The sequence below is a fragment of the Mesoplodon bidens genome (genome assembly GCF_964165515.1).
Source record: "Mesoplodon bidens genome assembly, chromosome: 8".
Taxonomy (NCBI): Eukaryota; Metazoa; Chordata; class Mammalia; order Artiodactyla; family Ziphiidae; genus Mesoplodon; species Mesoplodon bidens.
In genome coordinates, this window is record NC_138165.1 from 106,798,516 (window position 1) to 106,826,352 (window position 27,837).

The window sequence follows — 27,837 nt, forward strand, 5'->3', positions numbered from 1 at the left end:
TTGTCTAAATTTAGTCTATGTCATCCTTATGCTTTTATTTCTACTATCTTTACTTCACTTTTCATTTTTTTCCCACTATTAGCTTCCCAAAATTTAAATTCCAGCCGTGTTATTTGACATACAAGCTAAAAAACAGGGTTTTACTACAGCGTATTTAAAAAAAATTTTTTTTTTTTTTTGGCTGTGTTGGGTCTTAGCTGCAGTGTGTGGGATCTGCAGTGAGGCATGTGGGCTTCTGTCTAGTTGTTGCGGGCTCCAGGGCACGTGGGCTGTCTCGTTGAGACGCGTGAGCTCAGTAGTTGTGGCGTGCAGGCTTAGTTGCTCCGCGGCATGTGGGATCTTCCCCGACCAGGGATCGAACCCACATCCCCTGCATTGGAAGGCAGATTCTTTACCACTGGACCACCAGGGGAGTCCCAACTACAGCTTATTTTTAAACTCATGGTGTATTAATAGCAATAGGAACACCTAATTTTTGGATAGAGAGTTAAACAGTTTTCAAAGCTCTTTTGTATTCCATTTAATTTTACATTTCTCATCCCCTTTAAGGGGACATACTTATACACTACCTCCCTGTAATTGTTGTGTCATTATAAAATCCTACCATAAGATTTAATTTTACTCCTTTCTGTTTTGTCCTACATCTCTAATTTCTCCATAATCTCCAAATTTATAAATCACTTTTAAGATTGGGAGAATTATACATTTTTTTAGTTACAGTAATAACTCTGGAGTACAGTACAACATTCAGCTTCAAGGGCAGGAGGGGAGAACAGCAGCTAAATAAGGAACCTTTCTCACCTTAGGGAATCTCTTATAATGCTGATACCACCTTCTTCCACTAGATGGCACTAGTTTCTAAAGATGCCTGATTTTTTTAAAAAAATAAATTGATTGATTGATTGATTGATTGATTGATTGATTGATTGCTGAGCTGGGTCCCCGTTGCTGCGTGCGGGCCCTCTCTAGTTGCGGCGAGCGGGGACCACTCTCTGTTGCGGTGTGCAGGCCTCTCACTGCGGCAGCCCCTCTTGATGCGGAGCACGGGCTTCAGCAGTTGTGGCATGTGGGCTCAGTAGTTGTGTCTCGCAGGCTCTAGAGCTCAGGCTCAGCAGTTGTGGCACACAGGCCCAGTTGCTCTGCGGCATGTGGGATCCTCCCAGACCAGGGCTCGAACCCACGCACCCTGCATTGGCAGGCAGATTCTCAACCACTGTGCCACCAGGGAAGCCCTGATTTTTTTTTAATAGGTGTTTTGGGTTTGGGATGTAAAGGTGGGACGGGATGTGAAGGTCTAGGATTCATTTTCCTTTCAGATATAAGTCCTAAATTGCTTTTAGCCTCTTTCAGTTTATTCAGTGGTATTTCTTTCCTTCACCCCTTTACTCCCAGGGAGAGTTGGACCAGGAACGACTGACCAGGCAGCAGGAACTCACAGCCTTATACCAGATGCAGCACCTCCAGTATCAGCAGTTCTTAATACAGTAAGAGCAGTAATGCGGTTGGGTGCACTGCAGCACCAAAAGGGCCTTTAGATGTAATCTGCTCCCAAATTTCACCGTTTACAGCAGAAAACTAAATAGGATACTTCAGTCATCAAATCCAGCTAGTGGCATGTTACCACTATACATTCTAAGTTTGGTCTTACCTTGTTTCTTAAATACCAGAAGTTTGTAGAAGATGACACGTAACTATAATTTTGCAAGATCTTTAGCTCCTAAAGCAAGAATCAAACATTTTAAGAACTAAGTGTCTTCTAAATGGCTCAACTTTGAATGCTGCAGAGAAAAAAACAGATGAGGGGGCAGGAAAGAAGTAAAAGTTTCTACTATTAGTAGTGGTGTGGAATGATGGTGGTCACTTAGGTTGGGGGCCCCTTTCATAGAAGAAGTAAGATTTGCTATCATCTGGTGCAGAGGTTGGCAAACTGGCTGGCTGCCTGTTTTCATAAGCAGAGTTTTATTGGAACAGAGTCATACCCATTTGTTTGTGTATTATCTATGGCCACTTTTGCACCACAGAGGCAGAATTGAGTAGTTGTGAATGTCCTGCAAAGCCCAAAATATTTACTGTCTGGCTCTTCACAGAAAAAAAAGTTGTCCACCTCTGATCTAGTGAAAAAAAATCTTACCTAAAATTTTCCAAGCTAAAACGTATAAATTTGAGGATTTTTATACAAGTGATTTTATTTTTGCAAAGAGTTCTTCATGTGGAAATAGCTGTTCGTTTGAATCTGTTTTATTTCTCACTTGTTTTCTGATAAAAGGTTACTATCATCTTAAGGGAACTTTCCAGTTTTGGGCATTTCATTATTTTATTTTTTTTCTGTTCTCTTTTCACTCAGAGGCATGCCATCTGTTAGTTCAGTTTTTTCTAGAATAAAGTACAGAACTGTTTGTGTGACTATTATGAAGAATTGTAAAAATATATTTGATAGCTATTTTTAATGGTGTTTTTTGTTGGGGGGGCCTGAACTTTGTCTTTTAATGTCTCAGTAAAGTGAACTAAATGTGGATAGACAGGTTATACTGTATTTTACTTTTTGAAGACAACAATATGCACAAGTTCTGGCTCAACAGCAGAAAGCAGCACTGTCTTCCCAGCAGCAGCAACAGTTGGCACTTCTTCTCCAACAGTTCCAGGCACTGAAGATGAGGTTGGTGGTCGTTTCCATGATGTGTCACATTGTGTGTGTATGTTTTAAAGAAAGAGAGGAAAGGAAATTTTTTGTGTGTTGTGTGTAAAAATAGAATATAGTTTTTAAAAAAAAAATAATTAAGTAAAGCATTTATTTGGTCTTTTTACTCAGAGGATAAATTTTGAATAATAACCAAAGAATACTAAGAACGCTTGAAAAGCAGTGTAGGCTCATGGAATCAGCAACAACAAAAAAATGTAGTCGAGAAGTTTAATCTCATTTTTACCTGTGATGTCTCAAGAAAGATATTAACAGTGCCACACAGGGTTATAATTTTCCAGACCCCAAAGCCATTAAGGTAGGTCTAAGGAAAAGGAAATTATGCTAAAAGTCTTAAACTCCTGCTGTTTCAAGTTAACATTCAGGGTAGTATGTGTTGTGTCTCCTACAAGGAGATGGGCAAGGTGGTAGGTCTCCTGCATGCCTCCTGCAGAGGTGTCAGTCACTGCTGTTAAAAACTTTACTGTCCAGTTTAACCAGAACCTTTTATATTTCTCTTTTGAGCCATAACCCATTCTGCAGGTAGGCAGGTTAGATGTTCAGGTCTCCATTTTAAAGATGGGCAAACTAGGACTCAGAGTGGCTAACGGACTTGGTTGACATAATACACAGAACACTTCAGAGACAGAATTAAAAGGCAGACCTTTTGACATAAAGTCTGTGAGTTTTTTCATGATAACATGCTGCCTCTGTGACTCTTATTGAGATATTCTGGATTTTTTTAAAGACAGTAGGCATATCCATTGTTTGGAAATCAAAATTTGCTAATAGCTCGAGGGTCCAGAAGTGTGATTACCTTGCCTCTATCCTTTTTCCTTTCCTAAATGTTTTGCTAGTGTTATGTTTTAGTTAAAACAATGAAGTTTTCTGGCCAAATAACCTCAGAAACCTACAAATAATCTGGAAATACCTCTTTATTTTCGTGGATGACAAGAACAAGTTAATTTTCTAATTTCCCTTTTGCAGAATATCTGATCAGAACGTCATTCCCTCAGTAACTAGGTCTGTGTCAGTGCCAGATACTGGTTCTATCTGGGAACTCCAGCCAACAGCCTCACAGCCTACAGGTAAAACCTTAGATTGGCCTTTAGTATAGCTCCCAGGATTTAGACTCGTATAACTTATAATTCAGTTTTTAAAAAATATATCAGTTTTTTTGACGTGTTTTGTATTGGATATTAATAAAAAGTGAGTTTTTTGTTTTGTTTTGTTTTGTTTTAAATAGACCCCAGCTATTGAAAATAGCTGTTAAGGAGTTGCTAGAAATTACTTAGTAGATAGATTTCTTGAACTTGAGTCAGCCTCTCTTTTTTTATGTTGTTCTAATCACTGTAGAAAAGTCTTTTGAATTGTTTTTATTCTCTTCACCAGAGTGAGAAAAAGTGTAAGTTAAAAACATAAGTAATGATGATCTATTCTTTTGAGTCGAGGGTTGATGAGTAGTTTAACACTGCAGGTACCCAGAAATTTTGGGAACAGAAAAGGTTACCCATACCTCATTCACTCATCTTTTTGCATCAAATTGGAAAATTCAGGGCTGGGATTTTTTAAACATTTTGATATTGGTGCAACGGTTCTGTTTGTTAAGGTCTGATCCATGCAGAGGTGTGGGTAGTTTGAACCATGGATGGTCCTTACAAGAGGTAAGGACCATGGGCACTGATGGAGTTTTCTTTGAGCCTTTGAGCCATTCATGTCATAGTTCTCTTGCTAACGTTGACCCTGGGGATTATGGCAGGAGAAGGACTGATTATTATCTCTTATCAACTCAACTTCCCATGCTGTATGTACCTTATTTTTTCTTGGGAGTCATTTATAGTTGTTAGGATGTTAAAATAGTCTTCACTTTTTAAAAAACTATAAATACCTTATTAAATATTTTCTCTCTTCAGGTATGATGCAATTAAGGTCCTTTACAAACAGTCTATTGGTTTTATGCAGACAATAATTTATAGCCCATAAATAGACTATAATAGGAATGTAGGAAATAGAGAATGCTGAAAAGTGGTGTCAGCAAACCTTACAGGCAATAGGAAAACAGGCTCAGAAGTCTTTATCTGTTCGTTTACTTTGATATCAGACCCTGTGCTGCCTTTCAGGTCAGCAGGACCCAGTGTCATTTGTGAGACCCGCCTAGCCTTTCCAGAGTGCTCCCAGCTCCAGCTGTACTTCTTTCTCTCTCTCTCTCTCTCTCTCATTGAAATGCAATTCACGTAACATAAAATTAACCATTTTAAGATGAACAATTTAGTGGCATTTAATACATTCACAATATTGTGCAACCATTGAGTTCTCTCTAGTTCTACAGCCATACCTCTCTTAACCCCGCTCTCCACTTCGTATGCAGTAAGAAGTTGTGTGGCTACTGGAAATACCATTGGCTTTGGGATCTATATACACTGGGATTTCAGTCCTGGCATAGCCATGTGCTTGCCATGTGTCCTTGGGAATGTTACAAAACTACTTCTGACCCTTATTAGCTTGTTCATCTGTAAAAATGGGGATATGAACAGATATGGGTTTTTTTGAGGATGAAATTAGTTCCCAATAAACGCCTGGTACTTTCTTCTAGATGTGTTGAAGGGTATAGATATAAACTAGAGCCCACTGGTAGTTCAGTCTACTTAGAAGCAGAACAGATATAGGTGATGGAGCTCATTCAGGGACAGGGAAACAGCTTTTTTCATTTGCTTCTGGATATTTAGCCATGTATGTAAGCTCTGATATGCCTCACTTTTTTCCCCTCATGTATTATAGTTTGGGAAGGTGGTAGTGTATGGGATCTTCCCCTTGACACCACAACTCCAGGACCTGCCCTTGAACAGCTTCAGCAGATGGAGAAGGCCAAAGCTGCAAAGGTCTGAAACTCATTCTTCCATAGCAGTGCATGCTTTCCAACTGCAGGTCATAGACGTTTGTTTATTGATGTCTCTATTTCTCTAGCTACTTATACATGTTTCCTTTTAGTTCACGGCTACGTAGCTGGTTTAAACACATTCATACTCTGTCATTATTGTGCTGCCTTCTCCCCAAAAAGACCTCACAACAATTTAAAGTAACAAGTTTAAATCAGTTAAAATTGGTTTGTCGACACATTAATGATCATGGTGGTATGTTACGTTATTCATGGTATAAATGCTTGTAAGATCATAAGAAAATATCCACCACATAGCTTATTATAAGACCCTTGGTCTGAGGCTCGAGTTCCCACGTTGAGTCTTTACGGTGGTGTTTATGCCTCCTCGTGCCTAAGACACGCAGCTGAGAAGCTCAACATGAATGTTACATTCTGTGTTCTATTCACATCTTCTGGAGGAGCTAGGAATCTTGAATTTTGGTTTTAGTACTTGTCAGAAGAGGTTGTCTGTGAACACCTAGTGTTACTGAAATGATTTCTGGGTTCTCATGCCTCCGAGAGAATCTTGTTCCTATTTTGTGTTTAGTGCATTCTTATCCCGAGGTAGTGACAGTATCCTTAGAGTGCCCAGAATATGAAGTGAGTTCAGAGTCAGGATCTGTCTCCATATGAGTGACAGACCATAATTCAAACAATTCTTGAGTTTGTTCTTGTTCCATAGTGCCTTGTGCTGGGAACACATAGATGATGAAAGTGTGCATTCTGTGTGTGTGTGTGTGTGTGTGTGTGTGTGTGTGTGTGTGTGTGTTTTGGGGGCGTTGGGAAGATGATGACACAGGCAAGTAACACAAGGAAGCACATGGGCCAGCTACCTAGCAGGAGAGGTGGAGATCAGGAATTGGGTGACACTTCGGATGGATGGTAATACCTGAGCTGATTTCACTTGAAGGGTAGTAGGATTTAGCTCAGTTGAAGGGTTTTGGGTTGACAGAGTAGAAGGAGGTGAACATTAAACTGCAGTTGGAGGAAACAAGACCTGTAAAGGCTAGAAGTGTATGAGAACATCCTGGCACAGGAAACAGTTAAATAATTTGGTCCAGTCTAGAGCTGGTGTGTCTGAGGAATAAATGATGAGAGAGATTGAAGAAGGTGAGGCAGGCCAATCGGGAGGATCCTTACCCGTGTCACGTTAAAGACTTAGGATTTATTGTCAAGGTGAAGGATAGTATTAAATGTAAGCCTGGGAGTGATTTTTTTGGTGGAGGTTGGATGTTGAACTGGGGACTCTGGGCAAAATAGGATGCTGGGAAACCAGGTAAGAGACTATTAGGAATGTGGATGAGAAAGTAAAGGCCTGAATTATATGTGTGGCAATAGGACTGGAGATTAGGGGCTGGATTTGACTGGTATTTGGGAATTATACATGATAGAGTTTGTTAAGTGGTTGGTCTTCAGACTTGAAAGAATTTCTGGAATTTTTCAACAACATTGCGGTTGAAACCTTGTTAGACACATTGTTAGATCTTCAATCAGAAAATCCTTTGTAGGGATGAACAAAGAAATGCCATCCCAAGAGAATTCTGACCTTACTCTCAACACAGGCCACTCTCCCACATACAGGAGGTTTGCAGTAGTAGTATGGAGCGAAGAGACAGGTAGAAGTAGGGGTGAGTGCATCCAGCTTAGAAGAGCATACAACTTTCTGCTTACTGTGACACAGCAGAGCTTAGAGCTCTCACAGAGCTGCTTTCATCAGCCACTTGAACTACACGTAACTGAGTGAATGGTAGTGTCTCCACCTTCCAGCGTCTGCACTGACCAGCTCCTAACAGTACTGGTCAGTGATGTTGGAGTGTTCCCGTGCTTGGCCTCAAGTGTCTAAGAGCACCCTTGTGTAACCACAGCTGGAGCAGGAGAGAAGAGAGGCAGAAATGAGGGCAAAACGGGAAGAGGAGGATCGAAAGAGGCAAGAAGAACTCCGGAGACAACAGGAGGAAATTCTTCGGAGACAGCAGGAGGAAGAAAGGAAGAGGCGAGAGGAAGAAGAGCTTGCCCGCAGGAAACAGGTATGTCTGAGAACTCTGCGCGTACGACTAGCACCGAAGGAGGGCCTGCGGGATATCTTGCTCACTCCCGTCGTTTCACAGGTCATAGTTCTCCCGGAGAAGGCTTTCCTGAGGCATCGGAGTTAGCAGGAGTGGGATTAGAATTTTAGGAGACTCACTGCCCTTTAGGAAAAATGTCTGTTATCCACCAACACCCACTGGAGGGGTATTCTTCAGTCCTAGTAACTCATTGAGTTGGTTGCTTTTACCTGTTTCCTGGGGTTTTATAAACCAGTTAGATTTCAGAAGTAATTAAGTCCTGAAGTATTTATAACCAGTGACACTGAATGTTTTTCATGTTTTGTGGCCACTCGTATTTCTTTTTTGGAAATTCTCTATTACGTGCTTGGACCATTTTTCTACTGGGAGTTTTAAAGATTCCATTTGAAAGAATCCACTCTGTAACAGCCCCAGTGTCTAACCTTTGCTTCACATTTCCTTCTTGTTTTTTGCCCTAAGAAGAACTCTGAAAAAAGGCATCCATGTCCATGCTGAGGTTAGATTAGACCTACTAGTATTAGAGTCACACTCTACATTAGCAATGTAAAGACTTTAAGAAGTATTGCAGTAAAGAAATCTGTTTAATTCTGTGTTGCTCATTATTTCTTTCTAAGTTATTTTGACAGTGGGACCCTTTTCTGTATATTTAATATCCGTGGGACTTTAGTTCTGGGAACATGTTCTGAGACACATGGCTTTATTCAATACTTTTGACTGGAAAACTTCTCTACCTCACCAGGCATTTTTGGTGGCTGTGTTGGTTTGACTTCTCTATGCCTTAGGTTCTCATTTGATTAAAAAAATAGGGACTGATGGTAGCAACCGAGAAACCAAAGCCTGCGTCCTTTTTAGTGTTAATCAGGAAATGATGTAGCTAATGTAGAAACCAGGATGGACTTTGCACGTAGTGCTATTTAACTATTAATATTTTAAATACAGATTATTTTAACTCTTAATATACCTACTCCCCAGCTCACATATATACTTCTTGCCCTAGATCCTGGTTAGATACTTTTTTTTTTTTTTTTTTTTTTTTTTTTTTTTTTGTGGTATGCGGGCCTCTCACTGTTGTGGCCTCTCCCGTTGCGGAGCACAGGCTCCGGATGCGCAGGCCCAGCGGCCATGGCTCACGGGCCCAGCCGCTCCGCGGCATATGGGATCCTCCCAGACCGGGGCACGAACCCGTATCCCCTGCATCGGCAGGCGGACTCTCAACCACTGCGCCACCAGGGAGGCCCTAGATACTTTTTATATATACTGTTAACAGGATCTTAGCAGCACATAGCCTGTTTCTTTCCAAATTATGATGTAATATATTAATTGAGGTGCACGCACGTGTGCGCACGCACACACACACACACACTTTTTTTTTTTTAATTTAGGAGGAGGCTCTGCGACGCCAGAGGGAGCAGGAAATTGCATTACGGCGACAACGAGAAGAGGAAGAAAGACAGCAGCAAGAAGAAGCTCTTAGAAGACTGGAGGAAAGGAGAAGAGAAGAGGAAGAAAGGCGGAAGCAGGAAGAATTGTTACGCAAGCAGGTGATCAGATGGTTTGCTCTTCTCATTGCTTCTTTGAAGCTAGGAATTAGTGATTAAGAAAGTATTAGGCTATTAGGAGAGCCTATCTAAAACTTTTTCAGGTTGCTGCAAATTACCCAAAGAGATCTGACTGACTCTCATTACTTTTGTGATAACCATCCCACATGTAATTATAAAAGCTGAATGAAATGTCAAGGAATCAAAACAAACAAAAAACCAGGGCACCAGAGAAAAATTGAAGAAGGCCTGCTCTTAAAAAACCAAACGTGAAAAAAAAAGAAAAAAGAAAGGAAAAAAAAAAAACCAAACGTGAGATCTGGAAGTTGACAACTTTTTGCCTTAGGGTACTCCCCAGTTCACACTTTTAGAGTGCACAGTTCCTTGCTGCTTAGTATATCCATACGTTGATGGCAGCGATGACCATTATCTGACTCTACTGTAACCATACCATTCTGCTGTTACAGGCAGCCAGAACCCCTAAAGCATTTCATTTTAATGTTTAAGAACAGAGGTAGATTTTTTTTATTAGTAGATTTTCTTTTTAGAACAGTTGGAGATTTTCAGAAAAATTGGGATGATAGTGCAGTCTCCCCTATTATTATTTTACATTAGTATGGTACATTTGTTATGATAAAGCAATATTGACACATTAATAAATCAGTACTGATGTATTATTATTAACTAAAGACCATAGTTCATTAACATTTCTTCAGCTTTCCCCCAGTGTCCCTTCTCTGTTCCAGGATCTTATCCAGAATATTGCGTTTAGTCGTCCTGTCTCCTTAGCTTGTTCTTGGCTGTGACACTCTCTCAGACGTCCCTTGTTTTTGATGACTTTGGCACTTTTAAGGAGTACTGGTCAGTGTATTGTAGGGTAACCCTCTATCGGAGTTTGTTTGAAGGTTTTCTCACAGTCAGACTGGAGTTATGGGTGTTTCAGAAGCAGATCACAGAAGTGAAGTACCATTTTCATCACATACCAAGGGTACATATTACCGACATGATTTATGGTTATTGATGTTGACATTGATCACCTGGCTGCAGTAGTGCTTGTCAGGTGTCTCCACTGTGAAGTTACTCTTTTTCCCCCCTTACGGTACTCTTTGGAAGGAAGTCACCATGTACAGCAGTCCACACTTAGGGGTGTAGGTTTTTGTTTGTTGGTTGGATTGACACGAAGCTGGAGATTACCTGCTTTTGCTTAAGTTCTTGACTGAAACTCTTTGAGAAATCTAAATTCTTTAGAGGTAGATAACTTCCAGCTTAGATTCTTTGGTTTATTCATTTAACAGTTAATAGATTTTGTTAATATACCATATGCCAGTTGTTACGATTGTTTGCTGGTAGAGTCCAAAACTTTTTAAGAAATTGTTTCTGTACTCAAGAAGCTCACAGGCTATGTAGGTGATGATTTTACAAAAGATAAATGCCACATTTTGGATGCTTTCAGCTGAAAAATCAAAATATTCACCTAAAAATGGCTTAAACATTAGATAACGTTATTGCCTCACATGTCAAGGTGTTCTTTGGAAATAAGGCAGTTAAACATGAATTTCAGTGACTCAGTGATATCATTAAGGATCCAGGTCCTTTGCATGCTTCTCCTCTGTCATCTCCTGGTGTGTTGACTTTTCCACCTCATGGTGCACACTCTGCTCTACCGTTTCTTGGTATGTTGACCTTTTTTTTTTTTCTTGGCTGCATTGGGTCTTAGTTGTGGCATGTGGGATCTTCATTGCAGTGCGCGGGCTCTTTGTTCCAGCACGCGGGCTTCTCTCTAGTTGTGGTGCGTGGGCTCAGTAGTTGCAGCTCACAGGCTTAGTTGCCGGCGGTATGTGGGATCTTAGGTCCCCGACCAGGGATCAAAACCGCATCCCCTGCATTGGAAGGCAGATTCTTAACCACTGGACCACCAGGGAAATCCTGGTGTATTGACTTTTTTTTTTTTTTTTTGTGGTACGCAGGCCTCTCACTGTTGCGGCCTCTCCCGTTGCGGAGCACAGGCTCCGGACGCGCAGGCTCAGCGGCCATGGCTCACGGGCCCAGCCGCTCCGCGGCATGTGGGATCCTCCCAGACCGGGGCACGAACCCGTGTCCCCTGCATCGGCAGGCGGACTCTCAACCACTGCGCCACCAGGGAAGCCCTGTATTGACTTCTGAGTTCACATTTTCTGCCTCATGGTTAGGAGTTTTGGATATCATACCATACCCTGTACCCAGAAAGGGAGTGGCCCTTCTCTCATGCTTCTTTCCTTTTGTCTGGGAAGAATATCTTTTCTGGAAGCGTCCTTTTGGCCTAAATCAGATCACATGGCTGTCCCCGTTTACACTGGAAGCTTAAAAAGCAAAATCTGGCATTTTAAACCTCTGATGTGACTGGAGGTTCTGTCTGCAAAGAAGCAACCCGAAAGGAATTTTTGCTGGATAGGTAGTTAACAGTTGCTGCCACAGATGGGCTAAGAGCAAACAGAGAGAGGAGGACAAGGTATAGTTGGGCATAATCAAAAGGCAGAGGGGAAGTCTACCTCCTGAAGGCTAGGGACGTACTCATAGAGTGGCTGGTGTCTGCCCTGAGTTCTGGAGAATGGAGGGGAATGTGCTGTCTGGATAAGCTAGGCAGGGGTCCCCAACCCCCGGGATCGAATGCCTGATGATCTGAGGTGGAGTGGATATAATAATAACAGAAATAAAGTGCACAATAAATGTAATGAGCTTGAATCATCCCGAAGCCACCTCACCCCCACCCCCAGTCCTTGGAAAAATTATCTTCCACGAAAATGGTCCCTGGTGCCAAAAAGGTTGGGGACCGCTGAGCTCTAGAGCATTGCAGGTGCAGTGATCAGACTGCATGGAGGAAGGCCAAGAAAATTCCATGGGGCACATGGAATGGTTTTGAGGGAGGGAAGCAGAAGGAAAATGAGCCAAGGTACTGCAGAAAGTAGTAGAGGGGTAGAAGATGGGTCAAGGAGAGACCTTCCAAGGGGTCTGTGAGCCATAACGGGTGAGAACCTGGGATGGAATTAAGTGGTTTTGTGAAGTTGCTTTGGGTCCAGAACTGGCTGAGGCTTTCCTGGTAATCCGTATTCTTGCAGGTCCTGACAGCTCTTTGCACTCAGCACCCTGAAAAGCTATCTCTGCCTCAATGTTGGAACAGTTTCCAAGAGACTTGCCTGCAGTTTGTGGTGATCTCTAAGAGATCAGTACTTACACAGATGTTCAAAGTGACATTCCTTTTATGTAGAAATTAGCAAATAAATTAAACATGATAATTATCCTGTAAGCATGCCTCTGACTGAAGCCTTGAAAAGTGATTCAGATTTTCTTTTTAAACCCAGTTAAATTTTATTGTCATTTACTTTTCCTTCTGGGAAGGAAGAGGAGGCTGCGAAATGGGCCCGGGAAGAAGAAGAAGCCCAGCGTCGATTAGAGGAGAACCGGCTGCGAATGGAAGAGGAGGCAGCCAGACTCCGGCACGAGGAGGAGGAACGGAAGAGGAAAGAGCTGGAGCTCCAGCGGCAGAAGGAGTTACTGCGCCAGAGGCAGCAGCAGCAGGAGGCTCTCCGCAGGTTGCAGCAGCAGCAGCAGCAGCAGCAGCTGGCGCAGATGAAGGTAAAGCCTAGACACCAGCTAGACCAGACCAGACCGTCCGTAGGAGCTACTGGTTAGCGTTGTTTTTTTTTTTTTTTTTTAAGTTAAGTAGATGCTGGCAGTGCAGTAGCAGTGAAACAGTGCACATTTTTTGTGTTACATATTGCTACCTTCGTTTTTTGATCAAGGAAACAATACGATGCATTGTACTTTGTGTTAGGCATTTAAACAAGGGAAGAACAAATACAAGAGGGTAGGACAGGAGCAGTGATGCAGGCAAAGCCAAGTACGTCTGTATGGTTCATAAATTTAAACGTTGGAGGGCCTACTCGGTATCATTTCAGCACTGCTAAGACACAGATAAATGAGACAAGGCAACTGTCCTCAGAGAGCTCATAGACTTCTGAGGGCAGGAAACATAAACATTCGGATGTGTAAATAGGAACCATCGTACAGGGCTTGAAACGTAGCTGACGGTGGGGGTTCATGGAAAGTTGGATTGAGGTGATGTGTGCAAAGTGTTGTTTTAGGAGGATTCAAAGCATTATTTCAAATAAGTAGAAAGTGAGACTGGGAGACCAGTAAAGAGAGTGTGATGGTGATGGTAAGAATGAGTAGGGCCAGAGGATGAGAACTGGCCTAATAGCATCAGCGAGACTTAGTGGTTCTCTGGATCTGAGGGACAGGGGCAGGAGTCGGAATGGCTCTTAGATGGTAAAAGCCTCCAGTGACCGGGAAAGTAGTGGGACTGTTAGTGAACTCTGAGTAATTGGAGAGGGAGGAGCAGGTTTATGGTAGAGTCTGCATAACTTCTCATGGGGTGTATGGCTAGCCATAAGGCTTAGTGTCCCCTGTCTTCAGGGAGCTCATGGGATAAAGACATAAACAGAAAATTAGAATACAGGGGCGTGGGTGTAGTGAGAGAGGGGGCATGAGGCAGTAATTCTCAGGGCGTGATCGCCTGGGAATTCGTTAGGAATACGCCTTCTTGGGCCCTACCCCAGACCTACTGAATCAGAACCTCTTAGGAATGGGACCCAGCAATCTTGTCTGAATAAGCCCTCCAGGGATTCCGATGCTCACTAATATGTGAGAACCACTGTCCACCTGAGAAGTTAGGGAAGGCTTCCTGAAAGAAGATAGCTTCTAAACTGAGTCATTAAGGGAGGGAAAAAATTAAATTTAAAGAAAAAAAAAAGTCAGACAGTTTGGGGAATAGAGGGTGTTTGTGAGAGCAGAGTGAAGTTGCTGGAGAGTGAGGTAAGAGGTAAGTGTGGGCAGGGTTCATATCACCATGGGCTGTATATACTCTATTAAGAAATTAGGACCTAGAGTGGTAAAAAGAATTTTCAGCTAGGAAATAACACTGCTAGATCTATAGGAGGGAATAAGTCACTTTGAGAGCTAAATAGGAGATGGACTTGAACAAAACTGGAGGTCAGTAGACCAGTTGAGAGGGGGTGATGGAGTTGTCCAGGCAAGGAATAGAAAAGTTTGACCTAAGCCTACTGGTGGCAAAATTGGAAAGGAGGAGTTGGAGAAGCTGCTAATAACTGAGTGCTTGCTTTGTGTCAGGCACGTACTGACAGTTTTCCATTTTTTTTCCCACAACCACCCCTATAATGCTTAGGTATTAATACCTGTGTTTTACCAAAGAGGAGAAATGTTAAGAAACCAAGTCGCTTGCCTTGGGTCCAGCTGACAGTTGATAGCACAGCCCTATATTAGAACCCATGTGTCTCTGGCTCCAGGGCCTCGAAAAGGCTGTCAAAAGGCTTTCTTAAGAGGCCCTACGTCACAGGCTGTGGTGACCGATAAGAATGTGGAGGTGAGAGAGAAGACAAAGGCAGGGGTAACTTCCAGATCCCTAACTTTTCTGTGTCTTTTGTGTGTCTGGTTTTGCCCTCCTATCCTCCCATGAAGACTGTAGAGCTACTTTATGGATAAGCATTCTGATTGAAGATAAAGAGCTTGAGATGGTTATGAGGACTTGCTGAAGGCTCTCGTGAGAAAAAAGCTTTTTAAGACGGCTTTATTTAGATATAATTCACATACCATGCAATTCAATCAGTTAAAGCACACAGTTCAGTGGTGCAACCATCAACAAAATAGATTTTAGAACATTTTCATTACCACCCCCCAAACCCTCTAACTGTCACACCCCAGCCCCTATTTTTCCCTAACTTAGGGCTAAGTAACCCCTAATCTACCTCCTGTCTTTATTCTGTCTTGCCTATTCTAGACATTTCAGATCAGTGGAATCATATAATATGTGGCCTTTTGTGACTGGCTTCTTTCATTTAGCATAATGTTTTAAGGTTCACTTGTACCATATATCAATACTTTTCTCCCTTTTTTTTTTTTTTTTTTTTTTTTTTTTTTTTTTTTTTTTTGCGGTAGGCGGGCCTCTCACTGTTGTGGCCTCTCCCCTTGCAGAGCACAGGCTCCGGATGCGCAGGCTCAGCAGCCATGGCTCACGGGCCTAGCCGCTCTGCGGCATGTGGGATCTTCCCAGACCGGGGCACGAACCCGTGTCCCCTGCATCGGCAGGCGGACTCTCAACCACTGCGCCACCAGGGAAGCCCTTCTCCCTTTTTTTAACTGAATAATATTCCATTATGTGGATATGCCAGATTCTGTGTATTCATTCATCAGTTGATGGACATTTGAGCTGTTTCTACCTTTTGGCTTTTATGACTACTGCCTTAAATATTCATGTACAAGTTTTATGTGCACACACACACACGCGCACACACACACACACACACACATTTAGAAGTGTAATTCCTGGGTCATATAATAACAGTGTGTTTAATGGTTTGAGGAACTGCCAGACTGTTTTCCAAAGTGGCTGCACCATTTTACGTTTAGTGTATGAGGGTTCACGTTTCTCCACATCCTCATCAACCCATATTATCTGACTTTTTGATTATAGCCATCCTAGTAGGTGTGAAGTGATAACTTGTGATTTTGGTTTGCATTTCCCTGGTGACTTGTGATGTTGAGCATCTTTTTATGTATTTATCGACCATGTGTATATCTTCTTTGAAGAAATGTCTATTTAAATCCTTTGCCTATTTTTTAAAATTTATTTATTTATTTATTTTTGGCTGCGTTGGGTCTTCCTTGCTGGGTGTGTGCTTTCTCTAGTTGCGGCGAGCGGGGGCTACTCTTCGTTGCAGTGCGTGGGCTTCTCATTATGTTGGCTTCTCTTGTTGAGGAGCACGGGCTCTAGGCATGCGGGCCTCCGTAGTTGTGGCTCGCAGGCTCTAGAGTGCAGGCTCAGTAGTTGCGGCGCACGGGCTTAGTTGCTCCGCGGCATGTGGGAACTTCCCGGACCAGGGCTTGATCTGCGGCATGTGGGAACTTCCCGGACCAGGGCTTGAACCCTTGTCCCCTGCATTGGCAGGCGGATTCTTAACCACTGCGCCACCAGGGAAGCCCTCCTTTGCCTATTTTTAAACTGTTTTGTCTTTTTATTACTGAGGGGTTTTTTTTGTTTTTTTTTTTTGCGGTACGCGGGCCTCTCACTGTTGTGGCCTCTCCCGTTGCGGAGCACAGCCTCTGGACGCACAGGCTCAGCGGCCATGGCTCACGGGCCCAGCCGCTCCGCGGCATGTGGGATCTTCCCGGACCGGGGCACGAACCCGTGTCCCTTGCATCGGCAGGCGGACTCTCAACCACTGCGCCACCAGGGAAGCCCTATTACTGAGCTTTTTAAGGGTTCTTTATATGTTCAATATTTAAGTTCCATATCAAATGATTTAAAAATATTTTCTATTATTTGTTTTTTTTTACCTCCTTGATAGTGGCCTTTGATACACAAAAGTTAAAAATTTTTTTTTTCAAAAGTTTAAAATTTTGATGAAGTCCAAATTATTTTTGTTGTTGTTGCCTGTGCTTTTGTTGTCATATCTAAGAATTGCTAAATCTGAGGTCATAAAGTTTTACAGAATCCCATCTTCTAAGGCTTTGTAGTTTTAACTCTTTGATCCATTTTGAGTTAATTTTTGTAAATTATGTGAGGTAAGGGTTTGACTTCATTCTTTTGCATGTGATTTATCTGGTTGTCCTAGCACCATTTGTTGAAAAAACTGTTCTTTGTCCACTGAATGGCTGTGGTGCTCGTCTTAAAAATTAGACATGTGGGTTCATTTCTGCACTCTGAATTCTAGTCAGGTGATCTGTATGATCACTGTGCTAGTAAAACACTGCTTTGACATTACTGTTGCTTTGTAGTTAAGTTTGAAATCAGAAAGTGTGAGTTCTCCAGATTTGTTCTTTTTTTTCCATATTGTTTTGGCTCTCCTGTGTTTCAATTCCATATGAATTTTAGAATGAGTTTGTCAGTTTTCACAAAGAAGCCAACTGGGATTCTGATAGGGATTGCATTAACTCTGTAGATCAGTTTGGGGAGTTTTGACATCTTAACAATATTAAGGCTTCTAATCTGTAAACATGGGATGTTTTTATATTTATTTAGATCTTCTTGAATTTCTTTTCAGTGTTTTGTAGTTTTTAGAGTATAACTTTTGTACTTCTTTTGTTAAATTTATTCTTAAGTATTTTGTCTTTGTGATGCTATTGTAAATGGAATTTTCAAAATTTCGTTTTCAGATTGTTCTTTGCAAGTGTATAGATGTACAGTTGATTTTTGTGTATTGAGCTTGTATTCTGCAATCTTGCTGGACTGGTTAATTAATAGTGTCATAGTGGAGTCATTAGGATTTTCTGTACACAAGATCATGTTATCTGCAAATAGAGGTAGTTTTACTACTTTTCCCCCCAGTCTTTTATTTCTTTTTCTTGCCTAATTGCCCTGGCTAGAACCCCAGTACAGTGTTTAATAGAAATGGCAAGTGTGAATGTTCTTGTCTTATTTCTGATCTTGGGTTGATGTGGGGGAAAACATCCAGTCTCTCACCATTAAATTTAATGTTGTAGATGCCCTTCATTAGGCTAAAGGAAGTGAGGATTTTTATGTCCATGTTCATAAGAGGTATTTGTCTGTAGTGTGTGTTTGTTTTCCCCTGTGATTTCTTTGGTTTTGGTGTCAGGGTAATGCTGGCCTTGAAGAATGAGTCGGGAAATGTTCCCTCCAATTTTTTGGAAGAGTTTGTGAAGAATTTGTATTAATTCTTCTTTAAATGTTTGGTAGAGTTCAGTGGTGATGAAACCATTTGTGCTTGGGCTTTTATTTGTGGGTCGTTTTTTGATTACTAATTCCATGTCTTTACTTCTAATAGGTCTGTTTGGATCATCTATTTCTTCTTGAGTTAGTTTTGGTTAGTTTATATCTTTATAGAAATCTGTCTTTTTCATCTAGGTTATCTAATTGATTGGCAAGCACTTGTTCATAGTATTCCTGTTTCTTTTTGTTCCTGTAAGATCAGTAGTGATGTGCTTCTTTTATTTCTGATTGTAGTAATTTGAGTCTTTTGGGGTTTTTTCCTCATGGACAGTCAGGTTAAGTCGGTTTTGTTGATATTTTTAGAGAACTGGTTTTTGGTTTCATTGATTTTTCTCTATTTTTCGCTTATTTAGTTCATTAATTTCTTCTTTCATCTTTATTATTTCTTGCCTTCTGCTTGCTGTAAGCTTAGTTTGCTCTTTTTCTCTAGTATCTCAATTAGGCATTTGCAGTTATAAATTGCTTTAGCTGCTACCCGTAAGTTTTGATTTCTTCTTTGATCCATTGGTTATTTGGGAGTGTTTTAGTTTCACTTATTTGAGAGTTTCCAAAATTTATTTCTTACTCATTTCTAATTTTGTTCCGTTGTGATCAGAGAACATACTTTGTATTATTTCTATTCTTTTAAATGAATTATTGAAGTTTAGTTTTATGTCTTAGAATAAAGTTTTATTTCTGGCATAAAGTTTTACCTTCTTTAGGTCTATCCTGAAGAATGTTCCATGTTCACTTGAGAAGAACGTATAGTCTACTCTTGTTGAGTGGAGTGTTCAATAGATGTTTACTAGGTCTAGTCAGTTTATAGTGTTGTTCAAGTCTTCTAGTTCCTCATTGATCTTGTAGTTGTTTTGCCTCTTACTGAAAGTGGAGTATTGAAGTCTCGAAGTATTACTGTTGAATTGTATATCTCCTTCTATTTCTGCCATTTCTTGCTTCATGTATTTTGGTGCTCTCTTGTTAGGTGCATATATGTTTATAATTGTTATATACGTTCCTGCTGGATTGACCCTTTTATTATCATAAAATGTTCCTCTTTATCTCTATTAACATTTTTTTTGTTTTAAAGTATGTTTTGTCTGATAATGGTGTAGTGATTCCAGGTCTCTTGTGGTTGCTGTTTGCCTGATCTTTGTTTATTCTTTTACTTTTTGATCTGTTTATACCTTTGAATATAAATTACATCTCTTTTCGACAGTATAGTTCAATCTTATTTTCTTATCCAGTCTGATAATCTCTGCCTTTTTATTGGATTCTTTAGCCTATTCATATTTAATGATATTATTGATATAGTTGGATTTATATCTGCCATTTTACTTTCTGTTTTTTACATCCTTTCTGTTTCTCTGTTCTTTTACTGCTTCTTTTTGTGTTAAATAAATTATTTTCTAATATAGCATTTTAATATCCTTAATGATTTTCATCACTATATTTTTTGTGTGTTATTTTCTCAGTGGTTGATCTAGGGCTTACCATACACATCTTAACTTACCAGAATCAACTTCAGGTTTACTCTAACTTAATTCCAGTTTGACACAGATATGCTACTCTCTTAAAACTCTGTTCCTTTTTTCTCCTTTTTTGTGGTATTTTTGTTGTATCACATCTTGTAAATGTTACAAATGCAATGATAAAATGTTATATTTATTACTTTATATTATATTGTCTCTTAAAGACGCTGAGAGAAGGAGAGCAAGTATGTACGTATAGCTTTTGTTATATAACCTTATTTATCATTTCTGCTTCTCTTAATTTGTACCTGTGGATTCAAGTTAACCATATGGAGTCATTCGCTTAATACAGCTTTGTTTTCACTTAACTCCTTTGTGCCATTTTTGACATATTAGATTTTTGTATGTTATAGGTCCAACAATATATATACATTGTTTTATACAGTTGCTTTTAAAATCAGTTAAAAGAGGAAGAAATATACATGTATTACAGTTTTTTATAATTACATAATTAATTTTATTGGTGCTCTTCACTTTCTCATGCGGATTCAGACTATTTTCTAGGGTCGCTTGCTTTTAGCCTGAAGAACTTCCATTAGTATTTCTTGTAAGGTGAGTCTGCTGGCCACACATTTTCTACTTTTATCTGGGAATGTCTTTATTTCGCCTTCATTTTTGAAAAGTAGCTTTACTGAATATAGAATTCTTGGTTGACAGTTTTTGTTCTTTTGAAGACTTTGAATATCTTATCCCACTGCCTTCTGGCCTTCATTGTCTCTGATGAGAAGTCCGATGTTTATTTTATTGGGATTCCCTAGTGAGTGATAATTTGTTTTTCCTCCTTATTGCTGCTTTCAAGATTTTCTCCTTGTTTTTGGCTTTCAGCATTTTTACCATGATAATGTCTGTTTGTGGATCTCTTTGGGTTTATCCTGTTTGGAGTTTGTTCAGCTTCTTGGATATGTAGATTAGTGTTTTTTCTATAAATTTGAGACTTAGGTCACAATTTTTCTGCTCCTCTTTCCTCTTCTTCTGATACTTGTGTTATGCACATGTTGGTGCACTCAGTGGTATCTCACATTTCTCTAAGGCTCTCCATTTTTTTTTATTCTTTTTTTCTCTCTTCTTTGGATTGCATAATCTCTGTTGCTCTCTCTTCAAGTTCACTAAATTCTTTTGCCAGTTCAGATATACTTTTGAGCTCCTGCAGTGATTTTTCATTTCAGTTATTACATTTTTGAACTCCAGAATTTCCTTTTGGTTCTTTTTTGTTTTTTATTTTGAATTTTATTTATTTTTTTATACAGCAGGTTCTTATTAGTTATCCATTTTATACATATTAGTGTATATATGTCAATCCCAATCTCCCAGTTCATCACACCACCACCCCACCCTCCTGCCGCTTTCCCCCCTTGGTGTCCATATGTTTGTTCTCTACATCTGTGTCTCAATTTCAACCCTGCAAACCGGTTCATCTGTACCATCTTTCTAGGTTCCACATATATGTGTTAATATACGATATCTGTTTTTCTCTTTCTGACTTACTTCACTCTGTATGACAGTCTCTAGATCCAGCCACGTCTCTACAAGTGACCCAGTATCGTTCCTTTTTATGGCTGAGTAATATTCCATTGTATATATGTACCCCATCTTCTTTATCCATTCGTCTGTTGATGGGCATTTAGGTTGCTTCCATGACCTGGCTATTGTAAATAGTGCTGCAGTGAACATTGGGGTGCATGTGTGTTTTTGAATTATGGTTTTCTCAGGGTATATGCCCAGTAGTGGGATTGCTGGGTCATATGGTAATTCTATTTTTAGTTTTTTAAGGAACCTCCATACTGTTCTCCATAGTGGCTGTATCAGTTTACATTCCCACCAACAGTGCAAGATGGTTCCCTTTTCTCCACACCCTCTCCAGCATTTGTTGTTTGTAGATTTTCTGATGATGTGCATTCTAACCGGTGTGAGGTGATACCTCATTGTAGTTTTGATTTGCATTTCTCTAATAATGAGTGATGTTGAGCAGCTTTTCATGTGCTTCTTGGCCATCTGTATGTCTTCTTTGGAGAAATGTCTATTTAGGTCTTCTGCCCATTTTTGGATTGGGCTGTTTGTTTTTTTAATATTGAGCTGCATGAGCTGTTTATATATTTTGGAGATTAATCCTTTGTCGGTTGATTCGTTTGCAAATATTTTCTCCCATTCTGAGGGTTGTCTTTTCGTCTTGTTTGTAGTTTCCTTTGCTTTGCAAAAACTTTTAAGTTTCATTAGGTCCCATTTGTTTATTTTTGGTTTTATTTCCATTACTCTCGGAGGTGGATCAAAAAAGATCTTGCTGTGATTTATGTCAAAGAGTGTTCCTCCTATGTTTTCCTCTAAGAGTTTTATACTGTCCTGTCTTACATTTAGGTCTCTAATCCATTTTGAGTTTATTTTTGTGTATGGTGTTAGGGAGTGTTCTAATTTCATTCTTTTACATGTAGCTATCCAGTTTTCCCAGCACCACTTATTGAAGAGACTGTCTTTTCTCCATTGTATATCCTTGCTTCCTTTGTCATAGGTTAGTTGACCACAGGTGTGTGGGTTTATCTCTGGTCTTTCTATCCTGTTCCATTGATCTATATTTCTGCTTTTGTGCCAGTACCATATTGTCTTGATTACTGTAGACTTGTAGTATAGTCTGAAGTCAGGGAGTCTGATTCCTCCAGCACCGTTTTTTTCCCTCAAGACTGCTTTGGCTATTTGGGGACTTCTGTGTCTCCATACAAATTTTAAGATTTTTTTGTTCTAGTTCTGTAAAAAATACCACTGGTAATTTGATAGGGATTGCACTGAATCTGTAGATTGCTTTGGGTAGTATAGTCATTTTCACAATATTGATTCTTCCAATCCAAGAACATGGTATGTCTCTCCATCTGTTTGTGTCATCTTTAATTTCTTTCATCAGTGTCTTATAGTTTTCTGCATACAGGTCTTTTGTCTCCCTAGGTAGGTTTATTCCTGGGTATTTTATTCTTTTTGTTGCAGTGGTAAATGGGAGTGTTTCCTTAATTTCTCTTTCAGATTTTTCATCATTAGTATATAGGAATGCAAGAGATTTCTGTGCATTAATTTTGTATCCTGCTAGTCTACCAAATTCATTGATTAGCTCTAGCAGTTTTCTGGTAGCATCTTTAGGATTCTCTATGTATAGCATCATGTCATCTGCAAACAGTGACAGCTTTACTTCTTCTTTTCTGATTTGGATTCCTTTTATTTCTTTTTCTTCTCTGATTGCTGTGGCTAGGACTTCCAAAACTATGTTGAATAATAGTGGTGGGAGTAGACATCCTTGTCTTGTTCCTGATCTTAGAGGAAATGCTTTCAGTTTTTCACCGTTGAGAATGATGCTTGCTGTGGGTTTGTTGTATATGGCCTTTATTATGTTGAGGTAGGTTCCCTCTATGCCCTCATAAGTGGGTGTTGAATTTTGTCAAAAGCTTTTTCTGCATCTATTGAGATGATCATAGGGTTTTTATTCTTCAGTTTGTTAATATGGTGTATCACATTGATTGATTTGCATATATTGAAGACTCCTTGCATCCCTGGGATGAATCCCACTTGATCATGGTGTATGATCCTTTTAATGTGTTGTTGGATTCTGTTTGCTAGTGTTTTGTTGAGCATTTTTGCATCTATATTCATGAGTGATATTGGTCTGTAATTTTCTTTTTTTGTAGTATCTTTGTCTGGTTTTGGTATCAGGGTGGCCTCATAGAATGAGTTTGGGAGTGTTCCTTCCTCTGCAATTTTTTGGAAGAGTTTGAGAAGGATGGGTGTTAGCTCTTCTCTAAATGTTTGATAGAATTCACCTGTGAACTCATCTGGTCCTGGACTTTTGTTTGTTGGAAGATTTTTTTTTTAATAAATTTACTTTTATTTATTTATTTTTGGCTATGTTGGGTCTTCATTGCTGCACCCAGGCTTTCTGTAGTTGTGGTGAGCAGGGGCTACCCTTTGTTGCAGTGCGCGGGCTTCTCATTGCAGTGGCTTCTCTTGTGGGGCACGGGCTTTAGGCGTGCGGGCTTCAGTAGTTGTGGCACGTGGGCTCAGTAGTTGTGTCGCGCAGGCTCTAGAGCGCAGGCTCAGTAGTTGTGGCGCACAGGCTTAGTTGCTCCGTGGCATGTGGGATCTTCCCGGACCAGGGCTCGAACCCGTGTCCTCTGCATTAGCAGGCTGATTCTTAACCACTGAGCCACCAGGGAAGCCCTGTTGGAAGGTTTTTAATCAGAGTTTCAGTTTCCTTACTTGTGATTGGTCTGTTCATATTTTCTATTTCTTCCTGGTTCAGTCTAGGAAGGTTATACCTTTCTAAGAATTTGTCCATTTCTTCCAGGTTGTCCATTTTATTGGCATAGAGTTGCTTGTAGTTGTCTCTTAGGATGCTTCTGTATTTCTGTGGTTCTGTTGTAACTTCTCCTTTTTCATTTCTAATTTTATTGATTTGAGTCCTCTCCCTCTTTTTCTTGATGAGTTTGGCTAATGGTTTATCAATTTTGTTTATCTTCTCAAAAGAACCAGCTTTTAGTTTTATTGATCTTTGCTATTGTTTTCTTTGTTTCTATTTCATTTATTTCTGCTCTGATGTTTATGATTTCATTCCTTCTGCTAACTTTGAGGTTTGTTTGCTCTTCTTTCTCTAGTTCCTTTAGGTGTAAGGTTAGATTGTTTATTTGAGATTTTTCTTGTTTCTTGAGGTAGGCTTGTATTGCTATAAACTTCCCTCTTAGAACTGCTTTTGCTGCATCCCATAGGTTTTGGATCGTTGTGTTTTTTTGTAATTTGTCTCTAGGTATTTTTTGATTTCCTCAGTGATCTCTTGGTTATTTAGTAACGTATTATTTAGCCTCTCTGTGTTTGTGTTTTTTACGTTTTTTTCCCTGTAATTCATTTCTAATCTCATAGCATTTTCTAATCTCATGGATTATTTAAAAAATAATCTCTGTATCTTTATTGATATTGTTTATTTGATGTGACATTGTTAACATGTCTACTTTTACTACTTTAATCATGGTTTCCTTCTCAGAACATATTTATAAGGCTTTGATGTCTTTGTTTAATCTGACATCTGATCACTCACTGTCACAGGCAGTTTCTGTTGCCAGCTTTTTTCCTGGTATATAGATATACTTTCTCATAATTTTTTTACATGTCTCATAATTTTTTGTTGGAAACTAGACTTTTTTGCTAATGCATTGTAGCAATTCTGGGTTCTGGTCCTCCCTCCGCCCCCACTCCTTATTATTATTTGTTTTGTGGCTAGCTAGATTAATTTAGTAAACTTGCCCGCCTCTCCCCAGTAGTGTGAAGCCTCTGCTGCAGCTTCTCTGGGGATGCAGCATTGGGCATGCTCACAGTCACTCTGGGCTGACAGTGGTTTGGGCTGGGCTCTCTTTGACTGGCTTGTTCCACATTTAGCTGTTAAACTCACTCCACTAGTTGCCAACTGGATTACTCTATTCTCAGAAGAACCCTCGGGCATAAAATGTTCCAAAAGCCTGATCCAATCAAACTCAGGCTCTTTTGAAGAGGTACTTCCTGAGGTTTATATTTGAGATTTGTTCTGACCCCAGGCAGACTCCTTGTAGCTTGGTTCTCTGAGACAAAGAAGCAGAGTACAGTTTAGCCTGTATCTCCAGTGAATCTACCAGTTAACCCCTTGCCTTTCACTGCAACATCCACTGTTTTTGAAAGTGCCCTTAGGCTTGAACTCCTCACTCTCCACACACTGTTGCAAATGAAGCCAGTTCCTTTGGGAAGAGATCTGCAGCTCTCTCTATTCGAATCTGTTCCTCCCACCTGTGCTTCAAGACAGAAGTCCCAGAGTCACAGCTCTGGAGCTGGGAACAGTGGCGCCTGCTTTATGAATTGAGCCCTTGGGGGAGGGGCAGTAGCCTTAGGTCTTCTTGGCTTGCCTCTCCTGGTGGCGGGGAACCTCTGCCTTTCAAAGTGGCAGTCAGGGCCCTAGTAGTCTCTGTAAGCACTGTGTAGTTTCCATCCCAGAAGTCGGGGCTAGGCATAAGAAGGGAGCCACCCCACCTCTCAGCTGTATTTGTCCGTAACTTAGCCTTTGCAACAGGTAGCTGGAGCCAGGATGAGAATTGCTGATATTGTGCTCTTTCCAGGAAGCCAGCCCACTGACTGTCAGCTAATGGGGAGAGAGGGAGGCCTGTGTTCTTTGCTGCCTTCATCTGAAGTAGTGTTTCTGTCTGGCTGAGCTAGGAGTTGGGAGAGAGTGGGTCATGGTGCTAGTACCACAGACTCTCTGTTCTTACTGAGTTTTAGCAGATTTTCTTTAAAAAATGTTATCAAAGATAGTGTTGAAAAAGTAAGGTAGCAGTGTCAGGGCAGGAAAAAAAAAAGTAAGGTTTTTTAAATAAGCAAAGCATAATTAGACATTCAGGGGGCAGAAAATGTACCAAATTCCCAACTGTTTGCTTCTGACTTGGGAAAGAGTTGTTCTGAAAAGCGTGATGGACAAACTTCAGTTCTCTGAGTGGGCAGTACAGGATGTTGGTTGAACTGGAAAATGCCCTGAGGCAATGTTGATGGAGTGATGGAGTATTATTTCTTATGTACAAGTAAGACTTAAGGGGAATTGATAGCTATCTGCAGACGTTTGTCTGTCATGTGAAAAAACTTGGATTTGTTCTGCATTACTCCAGAGAGCAGACTCATGCATGCATCATGAGCAAAAAGTACAGTGAAGTATACTTTGGCACAAAATATAGGAGGATTTCAGAGGTTCTTGAAAGAGGAATAGGCCATTTCAGGAGGCAGTGAATCAGTTCTTGATGCTGGCTGAGTTTCTGCTGAAGAGGACTGGCGATTGGTTTCTGGGTACGGCGGGCTGATGCAGCCACTGAGAGTTTCGACAGCATCAGTGGTTGCTGGTTCTGACTGCATCAGAATTACAAAAATATGCGAATTAGTTGGCTTTACCTTTGGGTCTTCTGATTCCTTAAGTGTGGGGCCGGGGCATCTACATTTTTACGGGTCCTCCAGGTGTTGCTGCCAGGTTTGATCTTGATAGTGCTTTCCAAAACATGTCATTTCCTGTGGAGAAAAAGAGTTCATTTGTGCTCAACTTGGCCTGCTTAGTCCCCCATCTTTCTCTCTTAGCTGCCTCCTGTACCCCTCTCCTACCCTAGCGCAGGTGCATTTTGAGAGAAGTGCCGCTACTACCCATCATTGGGCAAAAAATGTTAAAGGATCTATTATGTTCGGTAGTGTTGAGGGTACTCATTGGAGAGCTGTCTGGTAACATCAGTGACAGTTTAAACTGTTTTTACTCTTATCCCATCAGTTCCAGTTTTAGAGATTCCTACTGAAGAGCCACTCTTTTTTGGGACTGTTTGGCATTTTGTTTGTTTTGATCCATCCATGCTCATGTATTGTTTTTATTAAACATATTTTAAGTCTGGTTATATTTGGTTTTTGTTTGCCTTTAAGAGCCATAAGATGTCTCAAAATTAGAGTGTATCTTTCTTCTGGCCCAGAAAGACCAAGGGATTCCCCTAGAAATAATCAAGATTTTGAGAACGCTAAAGTATTCAGGACTCATATATTTACACTTTATTTTAGTTGATAATTTTAAGGCATAGGAAAAATAGAATTATTGATTAAAACCAGCTTAGTGCTCACTACTAGAAGGCACAGCCTGGTTAACTCCCTTTCATGAAAGACTGATAGAAAACTGTGCCTGGCATCTTTCCTCAGCTCTCCCTTCAGAAACCTTGCCCTTGCTACTTTCATTGGAAAGTAGCATATCTTGTCCTTTATTACCTCCTTGGATTAAAAACTTAGTGATTCTTTTGTTTACTTCTTTCTCTTTATGGTTGTATATTGCTGTATATGTCAATGCCAGGTGTAACAAATTTGCAGTTTCCTAATGGTAGATCAAATAAAAGTGTATTGATGTACTTAAGTTGTTTTAAATCTTGTGACAAAAAAATTACGTAAAAGAAGCAGACTGACTGGGAGAGTAGTCCGTAAAAGGATTGAAGAAGGAAATTTGAATTGAGTGTTTTAAATGGAGTTGAAAGAAACATGAATGTTCTGGCTGTACCTAATGCATTATTGCCCCTTTGTTTCCTGTCCATGTTTCCTTATGAACTCATTTGCCTTCTTTTTTTGTTAGCTTCCCTCTTCTTCAACATGGGGCCAGCAGTCCAGTACGACAGCATGTCAGTCCCAGGCAACGCTATCATTGGCTGAAATCCAAAAACTAGAAGAGGAACGAGAACGGCAACTTCGAGAGGAGGTAAATATTAAAAGTAACAGTGATCTAGACAATCAGTGTTTCAGAATAGCTAGTGTGCATCATGGCTGAGTGGCTACTAAAGATAACTATTATTGTCAGAGCTG

At 40.3% G+C, this 27,837-nt stretch overlaps 1 protein-coding gene across 2 annotated transcripts in view; it reads left to right on the forward strand.

Moving 5' to 3' along the window:
* GIGYF2 (GRB10 interacting GYF protein 2) overlaps positions 1 to 27,837 on the forward strand; it is a 131,860-nt gene that overhangs the window by 90,953 nt on the left and 13,070 nt on the right. For both annotated transcript variants that reach the window (XM_081241819.1, XM_081241820.1), the window contains 8 exons: positions 1,393 to 1,484; positions 2,549 to 2,656; positions 3,665 to 3,765; positions 5,456 to 5,556; positions 7,460 to 7,621; positions 9,043 to 9,201; positions 12,574 to 12,810; positions 27,611 to 27,733. In XM_081241819.1, the coding sequence (XP_081097945.1) occupies positions 1,393 to 1,484; positions 2,549 to 2,656; positions 3,665 to 3,765; positions 5,456 to 5,556; positions 7,460 to 7,621; positions 9,043 to 9,201; positions 12,574 to 12,810; positions 27,611 to 27,733 (1,083 nt within the window). The remainder of the gene's footprint in view (positions 1 to 1,392; positions 1,485 to 2,548; positions 2,657 to 3,664; positions 3,766 to 5,455; positions 5,557 to 7,459; positions 7,622 to 9,042; positions 9,202 to 12,573; positions 12,811 to 27,610; positions 27,734 to 27,837) is intronic.